This window comes from Podarcis bocagei (assembly GCF_964188305.1).
Source record: "Podarcis bocagei genome assembly, chromosome: 2".
In the NCBI taxonomy this organism is placed as follows: domain Eukaryota; kingdom Metazoa; phylum Chordata; class Lepidosauria; order Squamata; family Lacertidae; genus Podarcis; species Podarcis bocagei.
The window spans coordinates 71,819,236-71,844,436 of NC_138126.1; the positions used below are offsets into that span (position 1 = coordinate 71,819,236).

General features: G+C 43.1%; 1 protein-coding gene across 3 annotated transcripts; it reads left to right on the forward strand.

The window, feature by feature from the left end:
- Positions 1–670: 670 nt before the first annotated feature.
- Positions 671–10,561, forward strand: NME5 (NME/NM23 family member 5). 3 transcript variants are annotated; one of them, XM_081185685.1, is made up of 6 exons: positions 671–837; positions 1,463–1,624; positions 4,987–5,192; positions 6,502–6,602; positions 9,646–9,764; positions 10,295–10,561. In XM_081185685.1, exons 2-6 carry the CDS (start codon positions 1,496–1,498, stop codon positions 10,373–10,375), a joined length of 636 nt encoding a protein of 211 aa, XP_081041811.1. In that variant the 5' UTR covers positions 671–837; positions 1,463–1,495; the 3' UTR covers positions 10,376–10,561. The 3 variants fall into 3 exon arrangements, with proteins under 3 accessions (XP_081041811.1, XP_081041813.1, XP_081041812.1); XM_081185687.1 differs by lacking the exon at positions 671–837 and adding an exon at positions 848–970 and having other exon boundaries at positions 1,462–1,624; XM_081185686.1 differs by lacking the exon at positions 671–837 and adding an exon at positions 851–1,068.
- Positions 10,562–25,201: the final 14,640 nt, after the last annotated feature.

Consider the following 25,201-nt stretch of genomic DNA (forward strand, 5'->3'; position numbering starts at 1 on the left):
GTCAAAGTGCAAGTAGATAAATAGGTGGGAAGGTAAACGGTGTTTCTGTGCGCTGCTCTGGTTCGCCAGAAGCGGCTTAGTCATGCTGGCCACATGACCCGGAAGCTGTACACTGGCGCCCTCGGCCAATAAAGCGAGATGAGCGCTGCAACCCCAGAGTCGTCCGCAACTGGACCTAATGGTCAGGGGTCCCTTTACCTTTGTATACAGACTGATTGGGGGGGGGGAACTACCTGCAAGTGGTTTACCAAAAAATTATCACTACAACCATAATTTAAAACATGCAGAAAGCAATAGGTAAAGGGACCCCTGACCATTAGGTCCAGTCGCGGACGACTCTGGGGTTGCAGCGCTCATCTCGCTTTATTGGCCGAGGGAGCAGCAGAATGGGCTAAAACAAATTAAAACCCATACAAATTTTCTAAACATCTATCCAAACTTGTCTAAATAACGATGGCTTCGGAAAAGAACACATTGAAAAACCCTGGCAGGGAGTTTCAAAATGTCGGGGCCCCCACGCTAAACGATCGAGTTTTTACAAACGCGGCCGCACTAAGCAGATACTGTTCCCACTCGCCCAGACCTTCCATCCGTTACGGCCGGCCGGCCGCCCGTCGCTCCAACCACATTTGCCTGTCAAAGGAGAACGACGCAAACTGGCCTTGTCGGCCGCCGTAGGTGCTGGCTTTAGCTTGGGTTTCTCCTGTTGCCCGGCAACCGAGCCTGGGGTTCCTTGGGCTAATCAGTCAGCGCGTAGAGGGGACTCCTCGCGGGTCGGAGTGACGTCTGCGTGGAGGAGGAGGAGGAGGAGGACGGACTCTGGGACCTCATAACGGGGTGAGATCATCCAGCTTGCTCATTTTGGCCCTCGGGGCAGGGTGACCAGAGGAGGGGCGGGTTGCTACCTCGTTCTCACAATGGACGGGTCCAGGCAGCTTGGAGAAGCAACGATGGGCGAGACGACCACTAGGGGAAGAGGGGACAAAGGAGAGAGAGAGAATAAATCTTGCGCATCGTAACCGAGAAGTAGCCCCGCTCTGCCCCCAATATAGCGGGATTTATTCCCAAGTGAGCATCCATAGGATTGAGTCTGGATCCACAATGGGCAGTTTGTTATGCACAGAGGCGAGTAAGATTGCATGTTAACTGCAGGTGACCCTTTTTGCAGCTCTGTAACTCGGCGAGGGGAGCCGGGTGATCTCTGGCTGTTAAGCAGCTGCTCACAAAACCATTAAAAGAGCAGTAGCATTGAGGCAGGAGCCACAGACCTACTGGGGATTGAGCAGGATTTACTTCCAAGTAAATGCGCACGTAGGATCGGCTTGTGTGTTCAGACAGGTTGGCGGGGGAGAATGTAATTTTGGGATTGCGGTAATTACCCAGAAGTGGCCAGATGAATATTAATTCACCCTCCTGGCTAGAGAGTAAAATGTAGCGGCCGTAACATATATTATCATTTCAGTGAGAGAAGAGGACTTGGATTTTAACTGCCAAGATGCAGGCATTAATGCCCGATCCTCAGATTTATGTTGAAAGAACCCTGGCCATCATTAAACCAGATATCATCAACAAAGAAGAAGAAATAGAAGATATAATTCTCAGATCTGGATTCACCATTGTTCAGGTAACCTGAAAAGAAAGACGTTTCATGTAGTCAAGTGTAAATCGAAGTGTGTTTAAAATTAGCAAATCATATAATTACAAGGTCCTTGCCCTGATTTAAAATTATGCTTTTGATCTGCTAGTCATACCAAGCAGTCTCTATAATCTCTATAATAAACAAATATTTTTGTGTTCAAGTAGAACACTGTAAACACTGTATACTTAGAATATGCTTTTTTTATTTGTTTATTCATATTATGTATTTGTATCTTGCCTTGCAGGATATAACTTTTGCAGGTGACTTATAAGAAACATCAGTGAAAATGCATTAATACAATAACAATGAAAATATCAAAAGTCAGGATCCTTCCTGCGCAGCAGTGAGTGGTAGGCAGCCCTGCCAGCTGAAGCCAGTACAGTGGTACCTTGGTTTAAGAACAGCTTAGTTTATGAACAACTTGTGTTAAGAACGCTGCAAACCCAGAAGTAGGTGTTTTGGTTTGTAAACTTTGCCTTGGAAGCAGAACATGTTCCGTTTCCTGATGAGTGTAAATTGAGTCCCCCGCTGCTGTGAGAAAGCACGCCTTGGTTTAAGAACACTTTGGTTTAAGAACAGACTTCCGGAATGGATTAAGTTTGTAAACCAAGGTACCACTGTACCTGGTTTTCTCCACTACCTCCAGAGTTTTATGGTTTCTTCAAGGCAGTGACTTAAACAAATTGTTCAGATATAACAAACAGGTTATTGGCATCAGTTCTTTTTTTTAACATTGGATTTTCTGTAGAAATGATGAAACCAAATTAAATGGGTGTGTGTGCAAGATATGGGCTAGGACTTTGATACCACAGACATTGTGCAGATGCAGCAAAAAACATCCATGCACCAGCAGCACCTATCCCACAATAAGCACCTGTCATGTCAAATTAACATTCTTCTGCCTCACAGTACTCAAACTCAAAATAGGCGAACACCAGTTCAGACTCATTATACACCATCATTCACACACTATCATAACAAATATTTTTGTTGTTCAAATCTGTTGGCAGATGTTTGCTGTTGGCTAAGACTGCTAAAACGTAATGCTGCTTCCATAGGGGAAGTACTGTATGTATTGCAATAGCAAACTAATGTTTGAAACTGGCCACTTGATGTCGCTATTGCATAGCTATAGTCTTGGTTTTAAGAAAAAACATGCAGTTTCAGTTTTGCAAACAAGTAGTTAATCATTGTTCTTCCCAAAATATTTCGTCTCGGTATATTTCACTTGTTATACTAGCACAAAATTTGAACAGTAATATGCTTTATTACAAAGAAAAGAAAACTTACCATGAGCCAAGTGAGCTGAGCTGAATTAATATGTTTGATTTGTATCAGATAATGTGAATATTGAGAATGGATTGACCCTTTCTATAGAAAATCTGATGTTGGGAAAAACCCCAACCACATCTGCTTACAGATCCTCCTAAGACCTCAGATGAGACCTAAGAAGCTGCCTTATGACAAGTTAGACCACTGGTCCACTTAGCTCAGAATTTTCAACACCGAGTGACAGTGGTTCTCCAGGGTTTCAGTCATGAGTGTCTTTTTTAACCCTACCTGGAGATGCCAAGGACTGAACCTCGCACTTTCACTGTGGAAAGCAGGTGCTCTATCTTTTAGAGGAAAAAGAAAGAGATCTGGGTATCATCATTCATCAACTTACTGGTGGCATCGGACTCCATATTTCCAAACAGGCTTACCAAATTGCCTTATATTGGCCTGATTTATACCAGCACCATGTGGCTTAGCTGCTTAGAAGTGCAACTGCATGAAACTTGCTGCAGGATAGTTGTATGAAGTAGGTCCACAAATGCTTGAAAAAGAGAATTTGTGGTGATGCGATAAAATAGGGAAATTGCCACAACCATGTTGGGAGCTGCTTCACAGAAATTGCTTTTCATGTGGAATAGCTTGTGTGGTTCAGGCCAAACATAGTAAACATGAAAGGGAACCATGCAGGGATATGGCAGGGGAGAGGTGGGAATAATCCAGTCCTGTTGCCAAGGTCACCAGCACCCCGTGATCAACATCAATAGTATTAAAGGCCCGAAACTGGATCATTGGTAATTCCTCCATTGAACTCCAGGTGGCGTCCATTGATCAAGATCTCAAGCATAGTCTTGTCTGCATTTTTCTTTCCTCCCTTCACTTTTGAGCCTAGGGCAGGTATCAGGCTGTACTGTAGAAGTATTGGGAAAGCAGGGCCTTTTGCTGCCTAGGGTAAGGACAAGAAAGCATCTGCTCCCCATTCCATGTACTGGCAACTGACTGGACTGGCAGCTGAATCTTACTTTCACAATTGTGAAGGGATAGCATCTTCCCCAGCACTTCAGGCTAGTTTAGAGGGCCATGCAACAAGTCGCATAGCATACGCAACTCTGTCAGAGGGGAATGGCTTGGGGTGAGGGAGCTTAGGATGAACAGCCAGGAGGCCACTGCTTCCCCTCATGTTGCCTGAGGTGGTCTCCTCACTTGTAGGCCTGGCTCTGGAAAAGAGATTGCTGGAAAATAAAGACCAATGCTTGCCGCCATTTGTCTGTCTTGAGAGTGCATCTGCAGGGTTGAAATCAAACTGCTGCGTTAGCAGCACCCAAGTGACCTCCCTGGGGTGCCTTCCTGTGGAGCATGTATGGAGGTTCTGGGCTGCCCAGGCAAGACCCCCCTCTCAGCCTTGCTGATGTAGTCCAACGGAAAGCAGAGCAATATGTTTGGTACCAGCTTGGCTGCAGGAATTGCTGGAAAAAGACATACAAGGCACCATATCACCATCTTAGAGTCTCCACTCTGGATTTCTCCCAAACATATAGCAAAAGGCAGCAGAGGTTTAGAATCAGAGTTTTCCTTTTCCTAGATGGGCTACCTTACCAGGTAGACGAGCCCTGACTTCCCTCTACAGCATGTGCCTTCATTACTGTTGTGTTGATCCCACCTGCTCAATCTGCCAGAGCCTGTCTTTACATGCAGGGGAAGTCCCTACCTCACCAAGGGTTTTTTGACCCATCAGTTGTTCTCACATGGATTAGCCGGCTAATCGAAGTCATTTTCCATGATGTGGCCGCAGTCGTATGCTGGCAGTTTCTAGGAGCCACAGGTGAGAGCTGAGTGCAGGGTGGGAACTAAAGGTGGACAAACTATCCCAGAAGAAACAAGACGTGTCCCCATGAGAGGTATGACCCCTCTGCTAGCACACCATAAACCCAATACTTAAGTAATAAGATATGTTAATGCTAACTGTAGTGCTTTATTATCTTGGAACAATGGTTTTAAGGAGCTTTCTCTCTCTCTCTCTCTCTCTCTCTCTCTCTCTCTCTCTCTCTCTCTCTCTCTTTTTTTTTTTTTTACAGAAACGAAAGCTCCAACTAAGCCCAGAGCAGTGTAGCAACTTCTATGTTGAACAGTATGGAAAAATGTTCTTTCCTAACTTAACATCTTATATGAGTTCTGGACCTTTAGTTGCGATGGTTCTCGCTCGGCATAATGGTATCGCGTATTGGAAGGACCTGCTTGGGCCCTCAAATACCATAGTAGCCAGGGAAAATTTTCCTGACAGGTAATGTACTCCATTCACAGGACTTACGAACCACCTACCCCCAAATAGTCCAGCTGAAGTTAATGGATATAATATTTTCAGTGTTATAACCGTTCTTTTACAAAATGGGTGTAGGGTTGTGAGAGTGAAGTTCAAAATAATTCACAAGGCCAGCTTATCGCAAATTCATTTTTTATGGTTTACAGGCAGAGCAAATCAAATTATGGGACTCCATCATGCAGTGTGACCACTGACAAACTGCCAGCGCAAACACCACTACCTCCTAACCCTGTTAGCTGCTGGGGCCATAGCCAGGGGAATGCCCCAAAGCTCAGTAGATGCCACAAAGACGTGTCCATGACATCCATAGCAATTCCACCAGCAGCCACCAATCTAAACACACCACCCAGCAAGCACGCCCGCCGCATCCAACACAACTGCCTCAATCAGCAACACATACACGTCTCACATGCTTCAGGGTGACACCATAAACAAAGCACATAGCCACAACAGGATTCCAAGAGCACTGTCACCACACTTCCTGCGGCCACCCACACACTACCATTTGTGTTTGTAGCTATGCTTTTGACACATGAAGGGATAATATATCCAGGGTTTATGTGCCACTGTGCATTGATTGGCCGCGGTGCTCTGCTGCATTCAAGAGCACACCCATCCTATTGTCAGCAAGGGTGGGGTCGGTTATTCCCAAATCAGGCCTGCCCATTGTTTCCACTTCTACCAGCCCTTTCATTGGCAAAGGATCCACCTAGTTTTGGCTTTGAGTGGGGCTTTGATGCGACCAAGCACACCCCTCCCCCTGCTTGCATACCCTTTCAGGGGCATTCTGCCAGGCACTTTGGCAACAGATGTAACCTCTGCCCATTGGGATGTCTGTACCAGGCAAATGGTTTTCTACTGGGCAAAGGGAGGGGGTATTCTACAGGCATGGCTCCCCTCCATCAAAAACCTTGGTTCTACCATATCCAGCTGCCTCTCGACTTCCAGATCAAACATATTTAGCAAATTCAAGTCCAGGCATGTAAGGCCTAGATACAGTCAGCCCAACCAGTCTGTGCCACCTATACTTCTTCAATTTAGGATACATCTATAGGTTGATTGCCCTTGGAGAAAGGAGCAGAGTAATAATGGAGTGAAGTAGGAGTGGCAACCTTTATGTTATATACGTGACTTACTATTTTTATGCACATTTTTTCAATTTAATAGACCAAGTTTTTTTTTATATTAAAAAACCCAATTAAACATGTTAATTAGAAGTTTATTATTATACCAGTGACTGAATATATTAACACGCCTCTATGGTTTGTAGCTTAAGAGCAATTTATGGGACAGATGATCTAAGGAATGGACTTCATGGCAGCACCAGCTTTTCCTCAGCTGAAAGAGAGATCCGGTTCATGTTTCCTGAAGGTACATAATTATTGCCATCTAGAATTAGCATTACATAGAGGAAAACCATCTGTTCTCTCCCTCCCTCCACACCTGCCTCATTCAAATATAGTCTACCTTTTAGCGCAGCTTGTTTCTCCCTCTGCACTGGTATGAGGGCAGAGCTGGGATGGCGGTTTCACTCAGCGGTATATTGCTGGTGAAACAGCCACCGCTACAGCTTGTTGTTCCCTCAGGGCGCTGGTGGCAGAAGGACTCAGGAGCGGCAGTGCTTTCACTCACAATATACCAGTGAGTGAAGCTGCCATCGCATTCTGCCCCTCGTACCAGTCCCAGGTGATGTATCAATACATTGCCCAGGCCTAGCCACCAGCCAGGAGTGATGGAACCTGGAGTCCCACAGGGCCAGAAGTTCCCCATCCCTTTGCAAACCATACTGCAAAATGATGTGCCTTGCTGCGTATATGTGTCTGCCTGGTTTTTTTTGTAAGCAAGCAAAGGATTATATTTGACCTTTTGTGGAAGAAGTAGCCAACATGTTGCTGAACTACACCTCCCATCATTCTTGACCTTTCGTCATGCTGGCTGGGGTTGATGGGAGTTGAAGTCCAACAACATCTGGAAGCCCTATATTGGCTTTGTCAGCTTTACAGCTTCAGATGGAAGCATTTTTGTAATTTCTGAGCTTCTCAAATCTGGTACAGTTTGTGTATGTCAGACAATATTTATAATTCAAGCATTTTTAAAAGATGTCCCATATAATAGTAGAAGTCTTTCATGTGGCTGGCGCTAGCAACTCCCCTGGAGATAAAATACGTTTTCTCTTATAAATTGGATAGATTATATGTTAATCCTTCCCTTTGATACAAGTTCCAAAGTAGATAACCCCAATCAGCTTTGTCCTGTATCAACAGTGTGCTGAAGAATCAGCCCCTATGGCTCCTTTAGCCTTAAGGTCTTTTAATAAGATAAACAAATCTAGGGTTTATCCATGTGCTGTGTTCATGCTACCTGAAGCTTTGCAGTTTTTGTTTAGATGAATGTTGACAAGCAGATTTTCAGTTATTTTCACATTCAACAGGAAAACTATATTGAGGTTCTTGAAATGGCAGGATAGTGAGGAACTGCTCAGCCACAGTGCCTCTATCTTGCTAGGATTCAGGCTCAGCTTATTTTTCCTCATCCATTTCACCACTGTAATCAGGCAATGGCCCAGGGCCTGCAAGGCCTCTCCTGATTGAGATATTATGGAGAAATAGAGCTAAATGTCATCATCATACTGATGACACCTTGCCCCCAAACTCCCAATGACCGCTCCCAACGGCTTCATGTAAATAATAAATAGCACTGGAGATAAGATAAACAGTAGAAAATGGAGCCCTCAAGGATTGGTATGGGGAACTGTGTTGCTATTTTATTCATAAATGAACTAGAGTTAGAGGTGAGCAGCAAGGTGCCAAGTTTGCTGATGATACCAAATTGTTTGGCATGGTTAAAACAGAAAGCCATCAAGAAGCGCTCCGAAAGGAACTCTGCAAACTGAGTGAATGTGTGGTAAATGGCAAATGCAATTCAGTGTAAACAAGTGATGCATATAAGGGGGCGGGATTAATACCACATATAGCTCATGGGGTCTGAACTGGTGGTGACTGACTAGGAGTGAGACCTTGGGAGTCATAGTGGATAACTGAATTAAGATGTTGACCCAATGTGCATAGGAATATTAGAAAAGGACTGAAAATAAAACTGCCAGTATGATAAAGCCATCATACAAATCTGTGGTGTGATCACATCTGTACACTTCTAGTTGCCTTACCTCGAAAAGGATGCCATAGAACTGGAAAAGCTTCAGAAGGGGGCAGACAATTCAAGAGCCTGGAAAACTTACAACATTTGAGGATTTAATGAGTTTAGAAAAAGGGTGGAACATGACAGAGGTGCATGGGATTATATGCAGTGTGGAGAAAGTAGACGGAGAGAAGTTTGTCCCACTCATAATACTAGAATTTGGGGTCCTCCAACAAAACAATGTTGAAAGATTCATGACAAGTGAAATAAAGTCTTTCACACAGTGCATAGTTAAACTATGGAATTCTCCCACAAGATGAAGCAGTGGCCATGAACTTGGACAGCTCTCAAAAGATTAGACAAATTCACAGAGGTTAAAGCAATCAATGTCTACTAACCATGATGGCTATTGTCCTCCACTGTTGGAAGCAGTAATGCCTCCAGTTTCTGGGGGTCACAAGAGAAGAAAATACTCTCACACTCAGGTCCTGCTGTGAGCTCCCATGGACATCTGGCTTCCAGTTGTGAGACCAGGATGCTAGACTTTGGTCTGATCCAGCAGGGCTCTTAGGATGGGCTCTTCTAATTCAGACATTACACTCTATGAGCATGAGGTCTACTTCCAGCCTTGTCTGAACAGGGTCTGGGGGCAGGGGAACATAATCTGAACCATTTGAAGGAAAATACCAGGATCTCATAGAGCCAGTGAGTACTAACTACACATTTATCATGTTAGAAACTGACCATCTGGAAATGCCTTTGTTCATTATCTAATGAATTAGAGGTGGCTTAGGATAGCTTTCCCCACCACTATCCCAAGGTCAGCTGTTATTATTTGTTTCTGTAGAATAATTTCATTATGTGATAAGACAATGAATTCAGTAAAGTTTCATGCTGTATGACATTGGGAGCAACACACTGTATCTGTTCTCTGCATTGTTTGTGAGAAATAAAATAGCTTAGCTGCTAATAACTATAGAGAACAAGCCTAAAATAGGTTCAACATTTGAAGGTAATAGATTATATAGTTTTATATCTGTGGGAGGAATTCAACGTTGTGCTAAGTAGATTGCTCTGTCAGCACAAGCATTTCTCCTTGCCTGGTGAAGTGATCTGCCTCCTTGGGCTTTTCCAGAGCCACTTTGGGGAGCAGGGAAAGAAGGAAGAAGTCTTCTTGTGCTAGCAGAAGTGTTTGCCACAGGTTTCCACTAGCAGGGCTCTTTGGCTGAATCTCGTTCAATACGTTGGCAGTAAAATATGTAATTCCTTTTCCTAGTGATTATTGAACCAATCCCAGTTGGGCAAGCTGCTAAGGATTACCTGAGCCTTTATGTCACCCCCACCCTGCTGAAAGGACTTACGGAACTGTGCAAGAGGAAACCAGCAGATCCTTTTGTATGTATCACAATGACTGTCACTGTCAAGCCTAGAACACAATGGATGGTCTGGGGTTGGTGCGGAGGGACCTAATTCCACCCCCACTGCCTATGAGGCATGCCTATGTGGTATCAAGAATGGGAATGCAAAGGAAAAATTGACAGCAGATAAGAGCAGTACTTTTCTATCTGCATATTTAGTTTGGATCCATCAAGCCAGAATACCCATGATCAATTATTCTTTGCATGTAAGGAGCAGTCTAGACTGCCTGCCTCCTTCCTCAACTCCTCAGACAAACAGGTTCATTAAAAAACAACAACAAAGGTGAGAATCATTGGAAGCAAAGTGTATTGGTTTTAAGAAGTGTTCCCCTTTTAAGAATCAGTTGAGGAAATGGGAATTATTTAGGGAAACTGGGTAACTTGGGTTCATTCTGAGTGAGATTCGATATGCAGAGATGCAGGACTTGAATTCTCCCAATCAGCAAATATTTTGTTCATATGGAAATGAAATTGAAGATAACCTGTTTCTTCTTTTTTCTTCTATAGACGTGGCTGGCTGATTGGCTAATTGAACATAATCCAAACACACCTAAAATGCGACATAATGTGATTATAGAGGAACCTTAAGGAGGAAAAGTAAATTGCAAGATGTTGAAACTCTTGAGAGACTGTCAGTTAAAAACATAATTATTTAGATTTTGCCGACTACTGTCTTTTGCATTTCTTATTAATATTAACATGAAATAGTTTGAAAATAGTATATAAATAAATCTATATTTGGAACTTGAATAAAGAACCATTTGTAGCAAACAATGGATGTCAAATAATGTAAGAGTTGGGTTAAAGTAAATTACCCACAATTGCTTTTGGGTTTGCGATCAGCTGAGAGGTGACTTCTTTTCATTTATACTGCTGTTAACCAGTTCTTGTTTCAATTTGTACAGCTCTTTGCAGATGTTACACTTGACCGACAATTTGTGCAATAACATCTTGAGTCCCAGTGTTTATTCAAAGTCAAATATGTTTATTCAAAGAAATAACAGAACAGAGCTACTGCCCACCCCCTGCCCAATTTGTTGCTTTCCTCAAGGCATATGGTTGGCCACTGTGGAAAACAGGAGACTGTCCTAGATGGGCCCTTGATTGGACCCAGGAGAGCTCTTTCCACCCAAAGTAGTTCCTCTGTTTAATTTTAGTCTCTGATGACCTGCAAAAATCTAGAATTGTAAAACTTCAGGAATGACATCAATGGAAGATTCAATCAATTTTCTGTCACCCCAAAAACCCCTATTCCTCTAAAGATAGGAGCACATAGCTGCTGTTTATACACTTGCTTTAAAACAAATTATGTATATATCACAATGTATTCAAGCCTCCTACACTAACTGTGCAGTAGGCCTTGCACACAAATACTCTAATGACTATTTCCAACTTGTTTCTTATATATTTACACCAGTCTAAAATATATGGGTTAAATCCAATTGTGCCCTTATACTCCCAGATCCAGGAAGACACCTTTGCTAATGAAATAGGGAGGTTGATTATTTTTCTTCAATCCCTCCTCCCCACTGAAGCCACCTGTGTCATCTTTATTGCTTTTTTGGGCATCCCAATTGTCAGGGGTTCAGGAGCAGAGACGCAGAGAAGGGAGGAGACAGAGAGCGAGGGGGAGGAATACGAAGGAAGGATGAGCGGGGATGACGACCCAAGATCACCGAGCCTGTCAAGTGAGTCCGAGGATTCCCAGAAGGGAGCCCCAGCAGCCAGAGCAAGGGGGGAGAGCAGGGGGACACCCCAGGAAGAAGGGTCCAGAGAGGGATCAGAAAGCAGCAGTTGGAGATCGGGACCCACGTGCCCAGCCGGGAGCAGCGGGGAGAAAGGGGACCAGATATCGGGTTCCGGAGACTTTCAGAAAGAGGGAGGGCATGAGTCAGGAGTAGTCACGCCCACCTCGGGGAGCGATGAAACGATCCAGAGGAAAGTGGAGAGTTGGGCGCGCGCGCCAAGTTCAAATGTAGCGGAAACTGGCGCAGTCAGCAGCCCCGAGAGTGAGCCGGGTCCCAAAGCCCGCCGCAAGGAGGCGGAAGGGTCAGGGGGGTCCGCATCTGAAGAGAGTAGGAAGGGAGAGATCCCGGAGGGCAGAAGGACCCAGAGAAGGAAGGAAAGGCGCAGGAGGTGGAGCAAGGCTAGGGTATTAAGCTGGTGCGCGAGAGGCGGAGACTCAGACGGGTCTTCGTCGTTCTGACCTAGAAGAAGTAGGGCTGCACATTGCAGTTTGGAAATGGAACCTGTAATCCAATAAAGACTCTTTGAAACTAAGCACTGGCTGACTTGGTCCTATGTGAGCTGGGACTGGGCGGCAGCCCTGACACCAATGTTTATTAATAGCCATAGATATAAGGAGGGCCCCTTGCCTATTTAGAGCTTAGAGAGAGAGAGAGAGAGAGAGAGAGAGAATGAATGAATGAATGAATGAATGAACAAACCAGGAATCTGTAAAAATGGTCTTCCATGGGACCTGGGTGGCGCTGTGGGTTAAACCACAGAGCCTAGGGCTTGCTGATCAGAAGGTCAGGGGTTCGAATCCCCGCGACGGGGTGAGCTCCCGTTGCTCGGTCCCTGCTCCTGCCCACCTAGCAGTTTGAAAGCACGTCAAAGTGCAAGTAGATAAATAGGTACCGCTCCAGCAGGAAGGTAAACGGCGTTTCCGTGCACTGCTCTGGTTCGCCAGAAGTGGCTTAGTCATGCCGGCCACATGACCTGGAAGCTGTACTCCGGCTCCCTCGGCCAATAAAGCGAGATGAGCGCCGCAACCCCAGAGTCGGTCATGACTGGACCTAATGGTCAGGGGTCACTTTACCTTTAAAAAAAAAAATGGTCTTCCATCTCCCATTAGTAGAGATGTCTGCCCGATCAGCCATGCCTGTAGGTATGGAACTCAAATAACATAATAAAAGCACCTAATTATAATGCACAAAGGAAACAACTCACAGTTTACATGAAATTCCCATCTCAGCCTAGTATAATAGGAGCACTAAGTCATGACCTTCACTGGAAACCAGTTCCTTTAAGTGATGCAACAAGAGAACATTCCTCAAGGTGTTACTTCTAATCACTATTTCATCATGATGGGAAAAGCTACACCTGATTAAATTAAGGCTTCTATGCAACTCAGAAAGCCTAAGGGGTCATCTCAACACCTGGGGGCTGTGGCTGTTAATTTGATTGTGTTTATTTATTAAATCACCCATTCATTCTTTTATCTATGTCCTGTTCCCCAAGGAGCTCAAAGCACTGTACATTTTATCATCAACCTGTGTAAAGAAGCCAAACTCGGGAAATTAAATTCCTAGGCTATAGTTATCAATAACACTCTCTGGAAAAAAATTAAATCCATTGACCCATTTAATAGCACTTATCTCCTGAGTTCCCGTACAGTAGTCATTAATCTTGGCCACCCTTTAGAGATTAGGATCCTAAATTGGCTAATCTTGACCCCCCCCCTTTAAGGATTAGAATTGCAGATTGGCCGTTGCATTGTAATAAATTAATTGAGTAAAGTAGCTGACATGAAAGGACCAGATTAAGGACACCAACTTTTCTGCTTTTCAAACTAAGGTTTGGAGAGTTGATACTCTCTAGAGCCAAACTCAGAAGACTTTGGTTTTGTTGAACTTGCTGTTCCAGAGCAAGGAATATAAACTGCTTTATTCTACTGATGGGTGGCAGACCTAGAGAAGTGTGGGGGGGGGGTATAAGCTCTAGCTAGAGACGCTTTTGGCTACAAAGAGGGCTGAAGTGTCTGCCTACTAGTCTTAGGCCATGAACATTTCAGGTGTGAAATGTGCACCCACATACACACCTGGCATCGTGTCTACAGAATGAGAATATTTTAGAAAACCATATTGAATCATTTTTGCACTTTGATGTTGTTTATTTGCAAATGTTAGTTCAAATACATAGAACGTGCAGACCCTCACATAATGCTGCTAAAGTAAGTAAGTAAATAAATAAATAATGTCCAGTAGCAGCTTCGAGACCAACTAAGTTTGTTCTGGGTATAAGCTGCAAGGGGACAGAGAAAAGGGGAAACCCAGAAACTGCTGTTCTGTTAACAGAAAGAGAAATCCTCTTCCCTTGAAACAGGATCATAGTACAACAAATCATGCCTGTATATGTGCATATGTAGAGTGGCTTCCTCCAGTGTTCTGAGCTTTCTGTTACTGCCTCTTGACCAGAAAAGTATCCAGCCCCCTGGAGTCCCAAACACATCAGAGACGTGATTGATAAGTATTGCGTCCTAGAGAATGGCTGCTGACCAAATTGCTGTGGTACCACCCCCTGCCAGCTCATGATAGAGTGACACTACCATCAACTCAGAGGGAAGTCCCTTGTTGCTCTTCTCAGCATTATGGCAGCAGTTAATGGCAAGTGGGCGGGAAGAACAGCTTGCAGACAAATGGGGGAATGATACCTCTCATCATGAGAACATTAAAGGGTTGAAAATGTCTCCAGTTTTATGGCATGAATTTCCCCCTTGCAGAATGGCAGTGCAAAAAAGATCTCCTGGGGTAGTAATTTCATGAAGGTTTACTGCATTGGACACAGAAAAAATAGGCTGTAATCAATGGAACTCTCGGTAAATATGTAGAACTTCATATGTAGTTCAGATTATGCCTTGTGTCACATAAATGTTTGGCTTGAGTAACTTCAGTTATAAACTCATCAAATCAAAGATACTACCCAAACCATTTGAGTTTTGAGTAAGCATAGAAGCAGTGAAAGAAAAGCAACATTCCTGCAAAGTGTCAATCACATTGAGGTCAGCATCAAAACGCCATCATTCTGAATAGAAATAGGATGCATCTGCTATATAGTGAATTCAGTTGTTGACTATTAGAAAATGGTCGGAAAACTACTGGTGGATTCAAATTACAAGAAACGAGATTCCCACTAAGCATTAGGAAGAACTTTCTGGCAATAAGAGCTGCTTGACAGTGGAACAGACTCCCACAAAAGGTGATGGAATCTTCTTCCTTGGAGGTTTTTAAGCAGAGCTAGGATGACCATCTGTCATGGATAATCTAGTTGAGATTCCTGCATTGCAGGGGGTTGGACTAGATGACCCTCAGAATCCCTTCCATCTCTGCAAATCTGTGATTCTATAGTGCATTCCTTTTTGTTTTATTTTAAATATATAGTGATGCATTTTGTGGGGAGAGAGAGTTATTTGCCACAATATGTTTACTATTCTGACCTTAACAATTGGAAGGAGGGAGGAGCAATATAATTTGTATAAGTAAGTAAATAAACAGAAGCTAGAAGCTGCATTTATTTGGGCTAGTTGACATTTGTTTATGGATTGTAATAGTTCCTTCTTGCTGGGTGGCATTTGTGTTGGGAGTACAAATGACAGCAATATTTTGAATGCATCTCATTTCTGCTGAGGGCTCTTTGCTCTCTATGTGAGAACATTCCAAGGAACCTTTAGCATATGTATGTGAATAAATCTCCTGCCTGCACCATAAAACATTTTACCATGTACCCAACATAAAACAGTCATTACAGGGAAATAGTAAAGCCACGGAGATTAACACATCCTCTCAATCACACCAGCTATTTTTATAATACCTAATTTAGCAAACAAACTGTGAAAGGCATAGCCACAAACCAAGCTGCTAAAATGTGGAAGGCCTATTTCTGCTCTTCACAGCACCTGCCTGAAAACTAGTTTCGCAATGTCTCTTTCACTATGGCCACGAATAAAACTAAGCGCAACTGTAGAACGATTTCTGCTGGCATTTTACTAATGCAGCACAGTGCATGCTTATACAGAAATAAGCTACGCTGTGTTCATTGGGGCATACCTTCAGGCAAGTATGCATAGGATTGGAGCCAGTTTATGTGCTTATGTGGACATAAGGCCGACGATAGTACCCCAAAATCCTTGCATGATGGAGAAAATGCCATCGGTTTCTACTGAAATGTAAATGAGTAAGGCCTGCATATACTGGGGCTATTCTGATATATACATCCTTATAAGAAGGAACATTTTGGCAGATAATTATTTCAAATTTATAGGCTTGCATTATGCAAAAAATGTTGAGGGTCAGCTTATTCTGTTAAAAAACAGTTCATTTTCTCTAAGGTGCCCTGATATCCTATGTTTTGTGTGGGAGTGTTTTATTTTTAAAATGCCATGTTCTAGAATTTCAAAATCCCCAAAGAATGTACATGGATGTTCCTTCTTCTGAATTGGAATAAATCAAGACTAGGACGGGGCTTGGCTAGAATTCAAAATTTGCATAAGCTTTTGGCTAATCAATTTGCCATCAAGCTCTGGCTCTCGCTTGTTTGTTTGATATCAGCTCAGATAATATTTTGGCTCTTCAGATAATATATTTGCTCTTTTTGTTTCTCAGCCAATTTTCTGTCCTCTTGTTGGATTAAGTATCTTGTAAATATAAAATGTATTACATGTTTAGATAGCAAAAAAAATCCACAGCATTTTATATTCTGTACAAAATAGAATAATAACTATATTCAGATTCTAATACTTGCCTATAACTGCCCTTTCCACGCTCAGTGCCAATGGACAGTTGCATAACCAGGTCAAGTGCCCAGGCCTTGGCACTTATCTGTGTGTCCCTGTTTACTTGGAAGTGAGGTCCACCAATTTCAGTTCAACTTACTCTCCTGCAAGTATAAAATGCATCTAATCAAGTGGAATGTTAAATGTGTTGCTCTTTAAGGTGCTACAGGACTTCTTGGTTTTTTTTGCTGTACTACCATGGCTCTGAAAGTTGTTCCCATGTAAGGGTTGTTCCCATGGAACGTGGGTGGCGCTGTGGGTTAAACCACAGAGCCGAGGGCTTGCTGATCAGAAGGTTAGTGGTTCAAATCCCCGCGACAGGGTGAGCTCCCGTTGCTCGGTCCCTGCTCCTGCCTACCTAGCAGTTCAAGAGCATGTCAAAGTGCAAGTAGATAAATAGGTACCACTCCGGTGGGAAGGTAAACGGCGTTTCCGTGCACTGCTCTGGTTCACCAGAAGCGGCTTAGTCATGTTGGCACATGACCCAGAAGCTGTACGCCAGCTCCCTCGACCAATAAAGCGTGATGAGCACCGCAACCCCAGAGTCGGCCACGACTGGACCTAATGGTCAGGGGTCCCTTTACCTTTAAGGGTTGTTCCCATGTAAGAGTTGTATTGTTCCTGCTGTATGTTACTCTTGTCTTCTGGCACAATAGATGCTGTTGGCCATTTGCCAGACTCATAAGACAACAGGGACCAAAAGCCATAGCCAGCCATTGCTCTCCTGCAGAGGAAAGATAACCCTGGACAAAGCAATCTGATAAATGTCATTGTGTCAGGTTGTTGTGAAAAACACAGGAGCAAAGGCCATGGAATCTTATTTTTTAATTTGTGTCTGGTAACCCTGCTAATTGGTTAGGTTATTGCGAGCTAATTCAGTTCCTAATGAGTTATGCCAAACTAGGGTATCCCATGGTATATTTTCCTCTAGGGTTTTCTATGTAAATATGTGAAAATGGCCAACAGAGTTTTGACCATGCATGGCTTTGTGTTGCAAATAGTGAACAGGCACCTTACCGCTTGCCTTGAATAGTGCCATCATCTCAAATCTGAAGGAGTGCAAAGGGCTGAGGAAGCAACTTCTCATTTAATTTCCTATGGCACTATGCACATATAAAATGATAGCTCTTCAGGGTCATACATTTAGAATCAGTCTGATAGTTTTCATGTAATTTATGGTTGTTGTTGTTGTTGTTGCTGCTGCTGCTGCTGCTGCTGTTTAGAAAGAAATTAATTTGAATGAAACATATTGCGCATCCTGAGAAGCCTGTTTCTGCACTGCGTGGGTATCAACCAAGCTCTGTTGAAAATAAAGTCTGCATAATGTGTTCCAAAAAATGCTAACACTGCTAAGAAAACTGGACTCAGTAACAGTTTAGAACAGGCTTCCTTGACCTCGGCCCTCCAGATGTTTTTGGCCTACAACTCCCATGATCCCCAGCTAGCAGGACCAGCGGTCAGGGATGATGTGAATTGTAGTCTCAAAACATTTGGAAGGCTGAGGTTGAGGAAACCTGGGTTAGAAGAACAATTACAAATACAGTGGTACCTCAGGTTAAGAACTTAATTCGTTCTGGAGGTCCGTTCTTAACCTGAAACTGTTCTTAACCTGAGGTACCACTTTAGCTAATGGGGCCTCCTGCTACCGCTGCACTGCCGCTGCACGATTTCTGTTTTCATCCTGAAGCAAAGTTCTTAACCTGAGGTACTATTTCTGGGTTAGCGGAGTCTGTAACCTGAAGCGTCTGTAACGAGAGGTACCACTGTACTGGACTATTTGCTCACTGCAGAAGTAAACCATGGTTAACACATAAGCATGTGGTTGCTGGGTTTATAGAAGGTGCCACCACAATCAAAATTGTGCCCTCTCTGAACAGGGCTATTGTCTTAAAAAAAACAATGAACAGAAATGCCTGGGCTTTCTGCACTCTTTAAGGCTGGCTAGGCCTAGTTCTCACTGAGGGGGTAAGCCTGTGTCCAGAATGTACTTCATGCAGAATAAAGCTTGAGATAGAAAACTAGCATGTGAGGCACTCATCTAACCTAGAGCCCTTCTTGATACAGTATTCCAATTTGCAAGGGTGAATGATTTTCCTAATTTGAACGTGGGAGCTTCCCACAGGCAATGAGTCTGAAGTGGTACAGCCCACCCAGATACAGACTGACTGCCTCAGTGAGAGCTAATCCCTTAAAAGAGGATATTATGGGAGCAAAGGGGAAATGAAAATTAGAGAGTGTTCAACATCAACAGGTGGAGTATGTTGTATTTTTTGAATCTATCCCAGCTCTGGCACTCTCTCTCTCTCTCTAGATTATTGCTCTATTTTAAAAACATTTTACCTCCTGATTTTAATCTTTGTCAGTGCTGCCAAAGTTGAGGGAAATTCCATAACCACCACCCTTATCTTTGGCAATCTCCCCCAGAGGGATGCTGTAAACTAGATTCCTCATTGTTAAGTGACCCTTTATTATTATTATTACTATTACAGGCCAGGAAGTCTTAAGCTTTTTGTAGACCTCCTCTAGAATGATTTACACTATCTTTCTCTTTAAAGTTTCTGGCCTGTATTTGTAAGTTTAGGGAGTTCTGGATAACAGAGGCACAATTTAGTGCTTCCAACTGTCAGAGAAGGAATCATACAGTGATTTGTGATGGTTCTCTGGTGATATAATGAGATAAAGCTACAGTATCTCTTTTGGTCTCTTTCTTGCTCCTGATTAAGTACACTGAAAGGTAGCATACACCCCATCAGCTGACGGCTGCACATTTAAAAGATAGCAGGGGAGATTTACCTTGAATCTGATTTGTTCCTTCCAAACTTTGTCATGTTTGAAATCCGGATTCAAATATCGTTGGCCTGGAGTATTATGTCCATTGTAAATGGGCCCATATTCATTTGCCAGCAGTGCAAATTTCAAGTGCTTTATGTTGTTGAATTAAGCAGGAAAGAATCTTGAAAGAACCGTAAAAAAAACTCCTGTATGTTATCTGGTGATGCATAGAAGCAGAGCTTTCTTGATGCAAGTTTGGTCCAAAGCCTAGACTGTCCAATAGCATGCAAGACATGTTCACCCATTTCCTCACATTACCCTGCCCCTCTGCCTTCCAGACACACCTATGAAAAGTAAGAAAGAACTAAGAACTAAGAAATTATTTCTTACAACATGTGCTTGGGAGTAGGTGTTTGAGGAGGGAGAGACATGGAATTGACCTTCCTTGCTCTGATGGATGACTTTTATGAGGAGAAGGACAGGAGGACTGTGTCCCTCTTATTCTTACTTGATCTCTCAGCACCTTTTGATATCCTTGATCAAGGTATCCTCCTGAACGTGCTCAAGCCACTGTTTTGTATTAGTCCAGTCCAGTCCAGGGGGGACGCGGGTGGCGCTGTGGGTTAAACCAGTGCCTAGGACTTGCTGATCGAAAGGCCGTGGTTCGAAGCCCCGTGACGGGGTGAGCTCCCGTGGCTCGGTCCCAGCTCCTGCCAACCTAGCAGTTCGAAAGCACCCAAAAAGTGCAAGTAGATAAATAGGTACCGCTCTCCAGCGGGAAGGTAAACGGCATTTCCGTGTGCTGTGCTGGTTCGCCAGAAGCGGCTTAGTCACGCTGGCCACGTGACCCGGAAGCTGTCTGCGGACAAGCGCCGGCTCCCGGCCTCTTGAGCAAGATGAGCGCGCAACCCAAGAGTCGGTCACGACTGGACCTGATGGTCAGGGATACCTTTACCTTTACCTAGTCCAGTCCAGAGTCAATTTCAGAGAATAACACTGGGTGATTATAGTTCGGACCCGAGGCAGTTGTGCTGTGGGGAGCCAAAGGGTACTACTGTCCCCAGTGCTATTTATCATCTATATAGAATCATTAGGAGTGGTTATTGGGAGACTTGGGGTAACGTGTCTTCCTTTTGTTGATGATACCTAGCTCTGTTTATCTTTAACGAGTGATCTGGAAGGGGCAATGCAAACCCTGGCCTGGTGCTTGGATTCATTGGTAGATTAGATTAGAACCAACAAATTGAATCTGAATCCTGACAGGACAGAAGCCTTCTGGGAGTGGGATGGTTCCCAAGCCCCAATAAGTGGTTAATTACCTGGATCCATCTCTCTCACTAAAAGTCTAGGTGCCCTCAGTGGCTAGGAGTGCTTTGACTTATATGACAGCTATGGCCATTTCTTGGACTTGGATAGCCTGATCCACATGCTGGTAACCTTCAGATTGGCTTACTGCAATCCATTCTATGTAGGGCTGCCTTTGAAGTTGACCCAGAAGCTGGAACTAATGCACCCAAATCCCATTCGTCCATCATCTGTTTTCACTGCATATTTTCAAATGCCTCTGAAAGGCACTCTTATATCGCTTTATTTTAAGTTCAGCTATCTGGTCAGCCCTCATCCACATCCTCATTTGAGTTTAATTCTGGGCATCATCAAACTTTTATTGGACTGCTTTGAAAATCCTGCACAGCTGATAATTACCCCCTAGCCACCATTTTGTGTTGTGCACCTGCCTCTGCTCATGCTGGAAAAGAGGCTATCAGAAATGGCAATTACAACCCTCTAACTTTGTAATGTTAAGGGAGGTTTTTCTTTGTTTTGGTTTGGTTTTTTTGCAAGTTGAAAAGAGCCTCTCACTTTTGTTTTTAAGGCCTCCAGGAATTGATGTGACCCATGGCTTTTCCCAATTTAGTTGTGGTGTGACCGGCTAGTTAAGCTGCATATGAAAAGGTCACTTATTCTCCTCAAGAGAGGAGATGTCAGCTTGAGTGATGGAGAGCCTTTGCATTGGGAGCCATAATATTCACTTCATACAACTGCTAACCCCATGTGGAAATGCAGGAAATGAATGGTGTAAAAATAAATACATTCTTCTGTCTCTATTCTAAGATGGGTAAAAACAACAACGCAACGACCCATCATTAGTGTGTCATTGGTACCAAGGAACAAACCTAGAATGAATATAACAGGATGCTTTGCTGACAGCAGAAATTAATCTTCTGGTGTTTCTTTAGTTAAATTGTGGATTGTTAATCAGGTGTACTTCTGTTTTCCCCAACCAATGGTCCATATAGATGGCTAGGGATATAAGAGAAGAGGCAGCTGCCACGGTACATTCAGCTTGCCTGCCCTTCTTAAGCAAATAGTGGCAATGGTCCCCTATGATCACTTGCAAATATCACAGATATCCTGAGGAAATATTCCTGTAATCACTTTCTCTGATATTAATATAAACCTTTAATTTGCTGTTTGCCCATCTCTGCTCACACGAGCAAGGTGAAAATTTAGGTTTCACCATTGGTTTTACCTTGAAGAATAATGTAACCTAAACTATATTCTATGATAATTACCCATCTGTTGGTCTTTAAAATTACCTTGGGATAATAACCACCAGAGGAAATGCAGTTGCGTAACACACACATATTCCCAGTCAAACCCAGGAGAGAAGTTGTAATGCTGGGGCTATTCCTGTTCCCACAGTGGCCCTCCTGTCTCCACAATGTGGTTACAGGCTCAGGTTGTATCCCTCTCACGATATAGTTCAGTTACGACATGCAGCCATTTGAAAGTAAGCAGCATACTTTTTATCATACAGTCTCTGAAGCTTGAAGCATTAGCCACGGCAACATCTGTAACTCTTAGCGTGTACCAAGGTTGATGGAAATGACAAAAGAATGCTGGACTCAAAATTGTCGAAAAGTATGTTCAGCAGTCAGAAAAGAAGAAGACCCTGCTGGATCAGGCCAGTGGCCCATCTTGTCCAGCATCCTGTTCTTACAGTGGCCAGCCAGATGCCTTTGGGAAGCCCTCCAGCAGAATCTGAGCCTGGTTTCCAGCAACTGGTAACTAATAGCCACGTGACAACCTTGCACTGGATTAAAATTTTAGAAATATATAATATAATGGAGTCAATAGCAGAAGGCACCCGTTGGTTATCATCCTTTGGGGCCATGTGGTCAGACCTGCTTTAAAATATCTGGCATCCCAAGGGGGAAGGTAGGAATTGAGAACTAGCCAAGTTAGCTGTTCTTTGACACAGGTCATCTACCAAATATCTAACACGGCAAATGGCTAATAAACCTTGTGGGGGGAAATAGCCTCTTGAGGCACCAAAATAATCAGCTGAATCCGGGAAGAGATCTGGAATACACATTTAATCAAGAGGCCAATTTGGCTGAAGCCAGTGTCTCCTCCTGCCCTCCCAGGCATGCATGTCTTCAGGTTGTTTATAGGAGCAAACAGCAGGGAGCCCACAGATACATTCACAACTGCCTCCAAGTTTTCACTTATACTCTCCAGTTCAAAGGGTTAATCTTGTTCCTTAGAATAAAGAATTTTGCAACAAGCCCTGATATTTACCACATCAAACACAATTGGAGCCGGCATTGTTTGAAGAACATTAGACAATAGACAAATTAAAGCGACAAGGGAAATTTACTTTTACTGGGCCAATGTTTGCAATCTAGTATTCTGCCCAATTTATATCCTAAAGAAAAAGGGACTGTTGAGAGTCACTGTCTGGCTTAATTTTGTGGGCTGCTATCCAAGCCATAGCAACCCTCTTCACCCCCCGCTTCTTTTTAAGGTAGCATTATTGTGTGTGCATAGGTATATAGCTATCTCCACATGGCACACACAAAGACTTTAAGCAGCTTTTTTAAAAATTAAAAAGAAAACATTTGTTTTGTTTTTTAAAAAGGGTTTATTGCAAAATAAGCCTCAGCTTCACTTGTCTTATAATAATCTCTTCAAAACAGGACACGTTGATCAGCTACCAAAGTGCACCAAATTGATAGCTGTTGAATTTATTGTGATTTTAGGTGGCAAAGGACACCAAAGCACAGCATTTCGTCCAGAAACAGAGAATTAAAAGTTGCTTGGTTATCCACTGCAATGACTTTGTGAAAAGTACACTTAAAATGCATTGAAGGTAAAGCATAATATTGTCCACAAAGCCACCCTTGTGGTGGTTGGAGAAAGTAGGTGTATTCTAACTGGGGGGAAATATGGCTTATTTTCAAGTGAGGTGGTAAAACTGGATTTTAGCCATACCACTTCAGACCCTGGGTAGGAGCTCCTCTGACTGAACACTTCTCCATACAGAAACACAGCTTGCATACAGAAAACTAGTATTTTGAACGAAGTCTGCATGTGAACCTTTTTCTATGATATTGTTTTCTGTATGAAATTAATGTTTTTGGTATGAAGAGATATTCTGCCATGCAGGCCTCAACACCACATGCAGCGTGAAATGGTTTAGCCCAGACATGTATTCTACCCCCACCTCAGGGAGAACTAGGGACTCTAAATTCCTCACATCAAAAAGTGCATATGTTTCACATTCTAAAAATATATATATATTTACAATCGATGCACATGCAGCATTACAAAGAAGCCGACTCTTTACACTTTCCTGTGAATTCCATTAGATACATTCAAGAATAAACATAGTGTATGTTGTAAGGATTCAGACAACCCATATTTCTCCATCAAGTGTTATTTTGGCGGATTTTGCATTCAACTTGGTTGCCTGAAGGGGTGAGGTACATACATCGTATACATGCAATAACTTGCAGAGGCAAAAACCTATCTTGTTGAAAACACAATGGCCATTTAGTCCCTATTGCTTTAGATCCCACATAACTTAATTCTGTCATGATCTCATCACATGGTGGGTGTGAAAATCACTGTGCAACAGTTCACACGTTCAGATTTCCATACACACAAGCAGCTGTGCTACTGCAACCACATGAGAAAATATTAATGGGAACCAGGCTGCACATAAGAGAACCATCAGGCATTTCCATAATAATGGTAAATGATTTTCCCTGACTTTGTAAACCGGACCTGGGAAAATTTGTTCTACCATTTTAGCTTTGACAATATTGAAATCTGGACTTCATACCTTTGCATTTGGTACTTCTAAAAAGGAAGGCTTTTCAACCAGAAACAGACAATAAAGTGACTACAAGTGCACTTACAGCTAACTATGAAGCTTTAGAAGTAAACTGGAAAACCTTGGAAGTATACAATCTAAGCTTAAGGAGCATACAGGTAACTTGCATCTTACGCTTGTTTAACTTACGCGATCGCAGCTTTGTTTGGGGAGGGAGGGGGATAAATAAATAAATAAATAAATGGAGAGCAGCAGAAATCCACTCTCAATTTATATATTCCCCTCACCCCACCTGCGCAAAGCTGCGATCCCCAGCTTTCGGAAGGCAGTGTGAGGGCTCTCAGGCTTTAGCTCCCACTGGGCTTTGGGAAGTGGGGGAAGGGCTCTAGGTCCCTGCCAGAGCCCTTGCGCCACTTTCCTCCTTGTGGGGGCCTGGTTCTGGGAGTTCCTAGTTTTATTATTTTTTGCGTATGCACATGGATTCCTGGAAGGTATGGGATATGTGGCTATCTTATTCCAACAGCCTGTCCCCCTTACACACCAGAGAAAAGTTAAAACACTCAAAAATCTCAGTTTCCAGCCTGGACCACAGATCCTTATAATATCGGGATGCTTTATAGGGCAGAATATTGCTCTAAATTGTGTGAGAGTAGGGAAATAGGTACCTGAAGCAGAAGTGGCGTGGAGTATATTATTGTGGGGGGTGGGGAGCGGCACAAATACGTTGAATGAGTATCAGTTTTGTTCCAAATATTTTTTTTTTTTTTTTTTTTTTTGTCTTTGAAGCATTTTATTGGCATAGAATTTCATAAACTGCTGTTTCCCCTAGTGTAATTAACTACATCTTCACATACAAAATTTTACAAATACATCAAGTGTCCTTCAAGTGTTTAGAAGAAGCACCATCATAAATAAAATTTTGATGGAGAATAGAAACTTACTGCCAGAGTAAACAGATGAATTGCTGAAA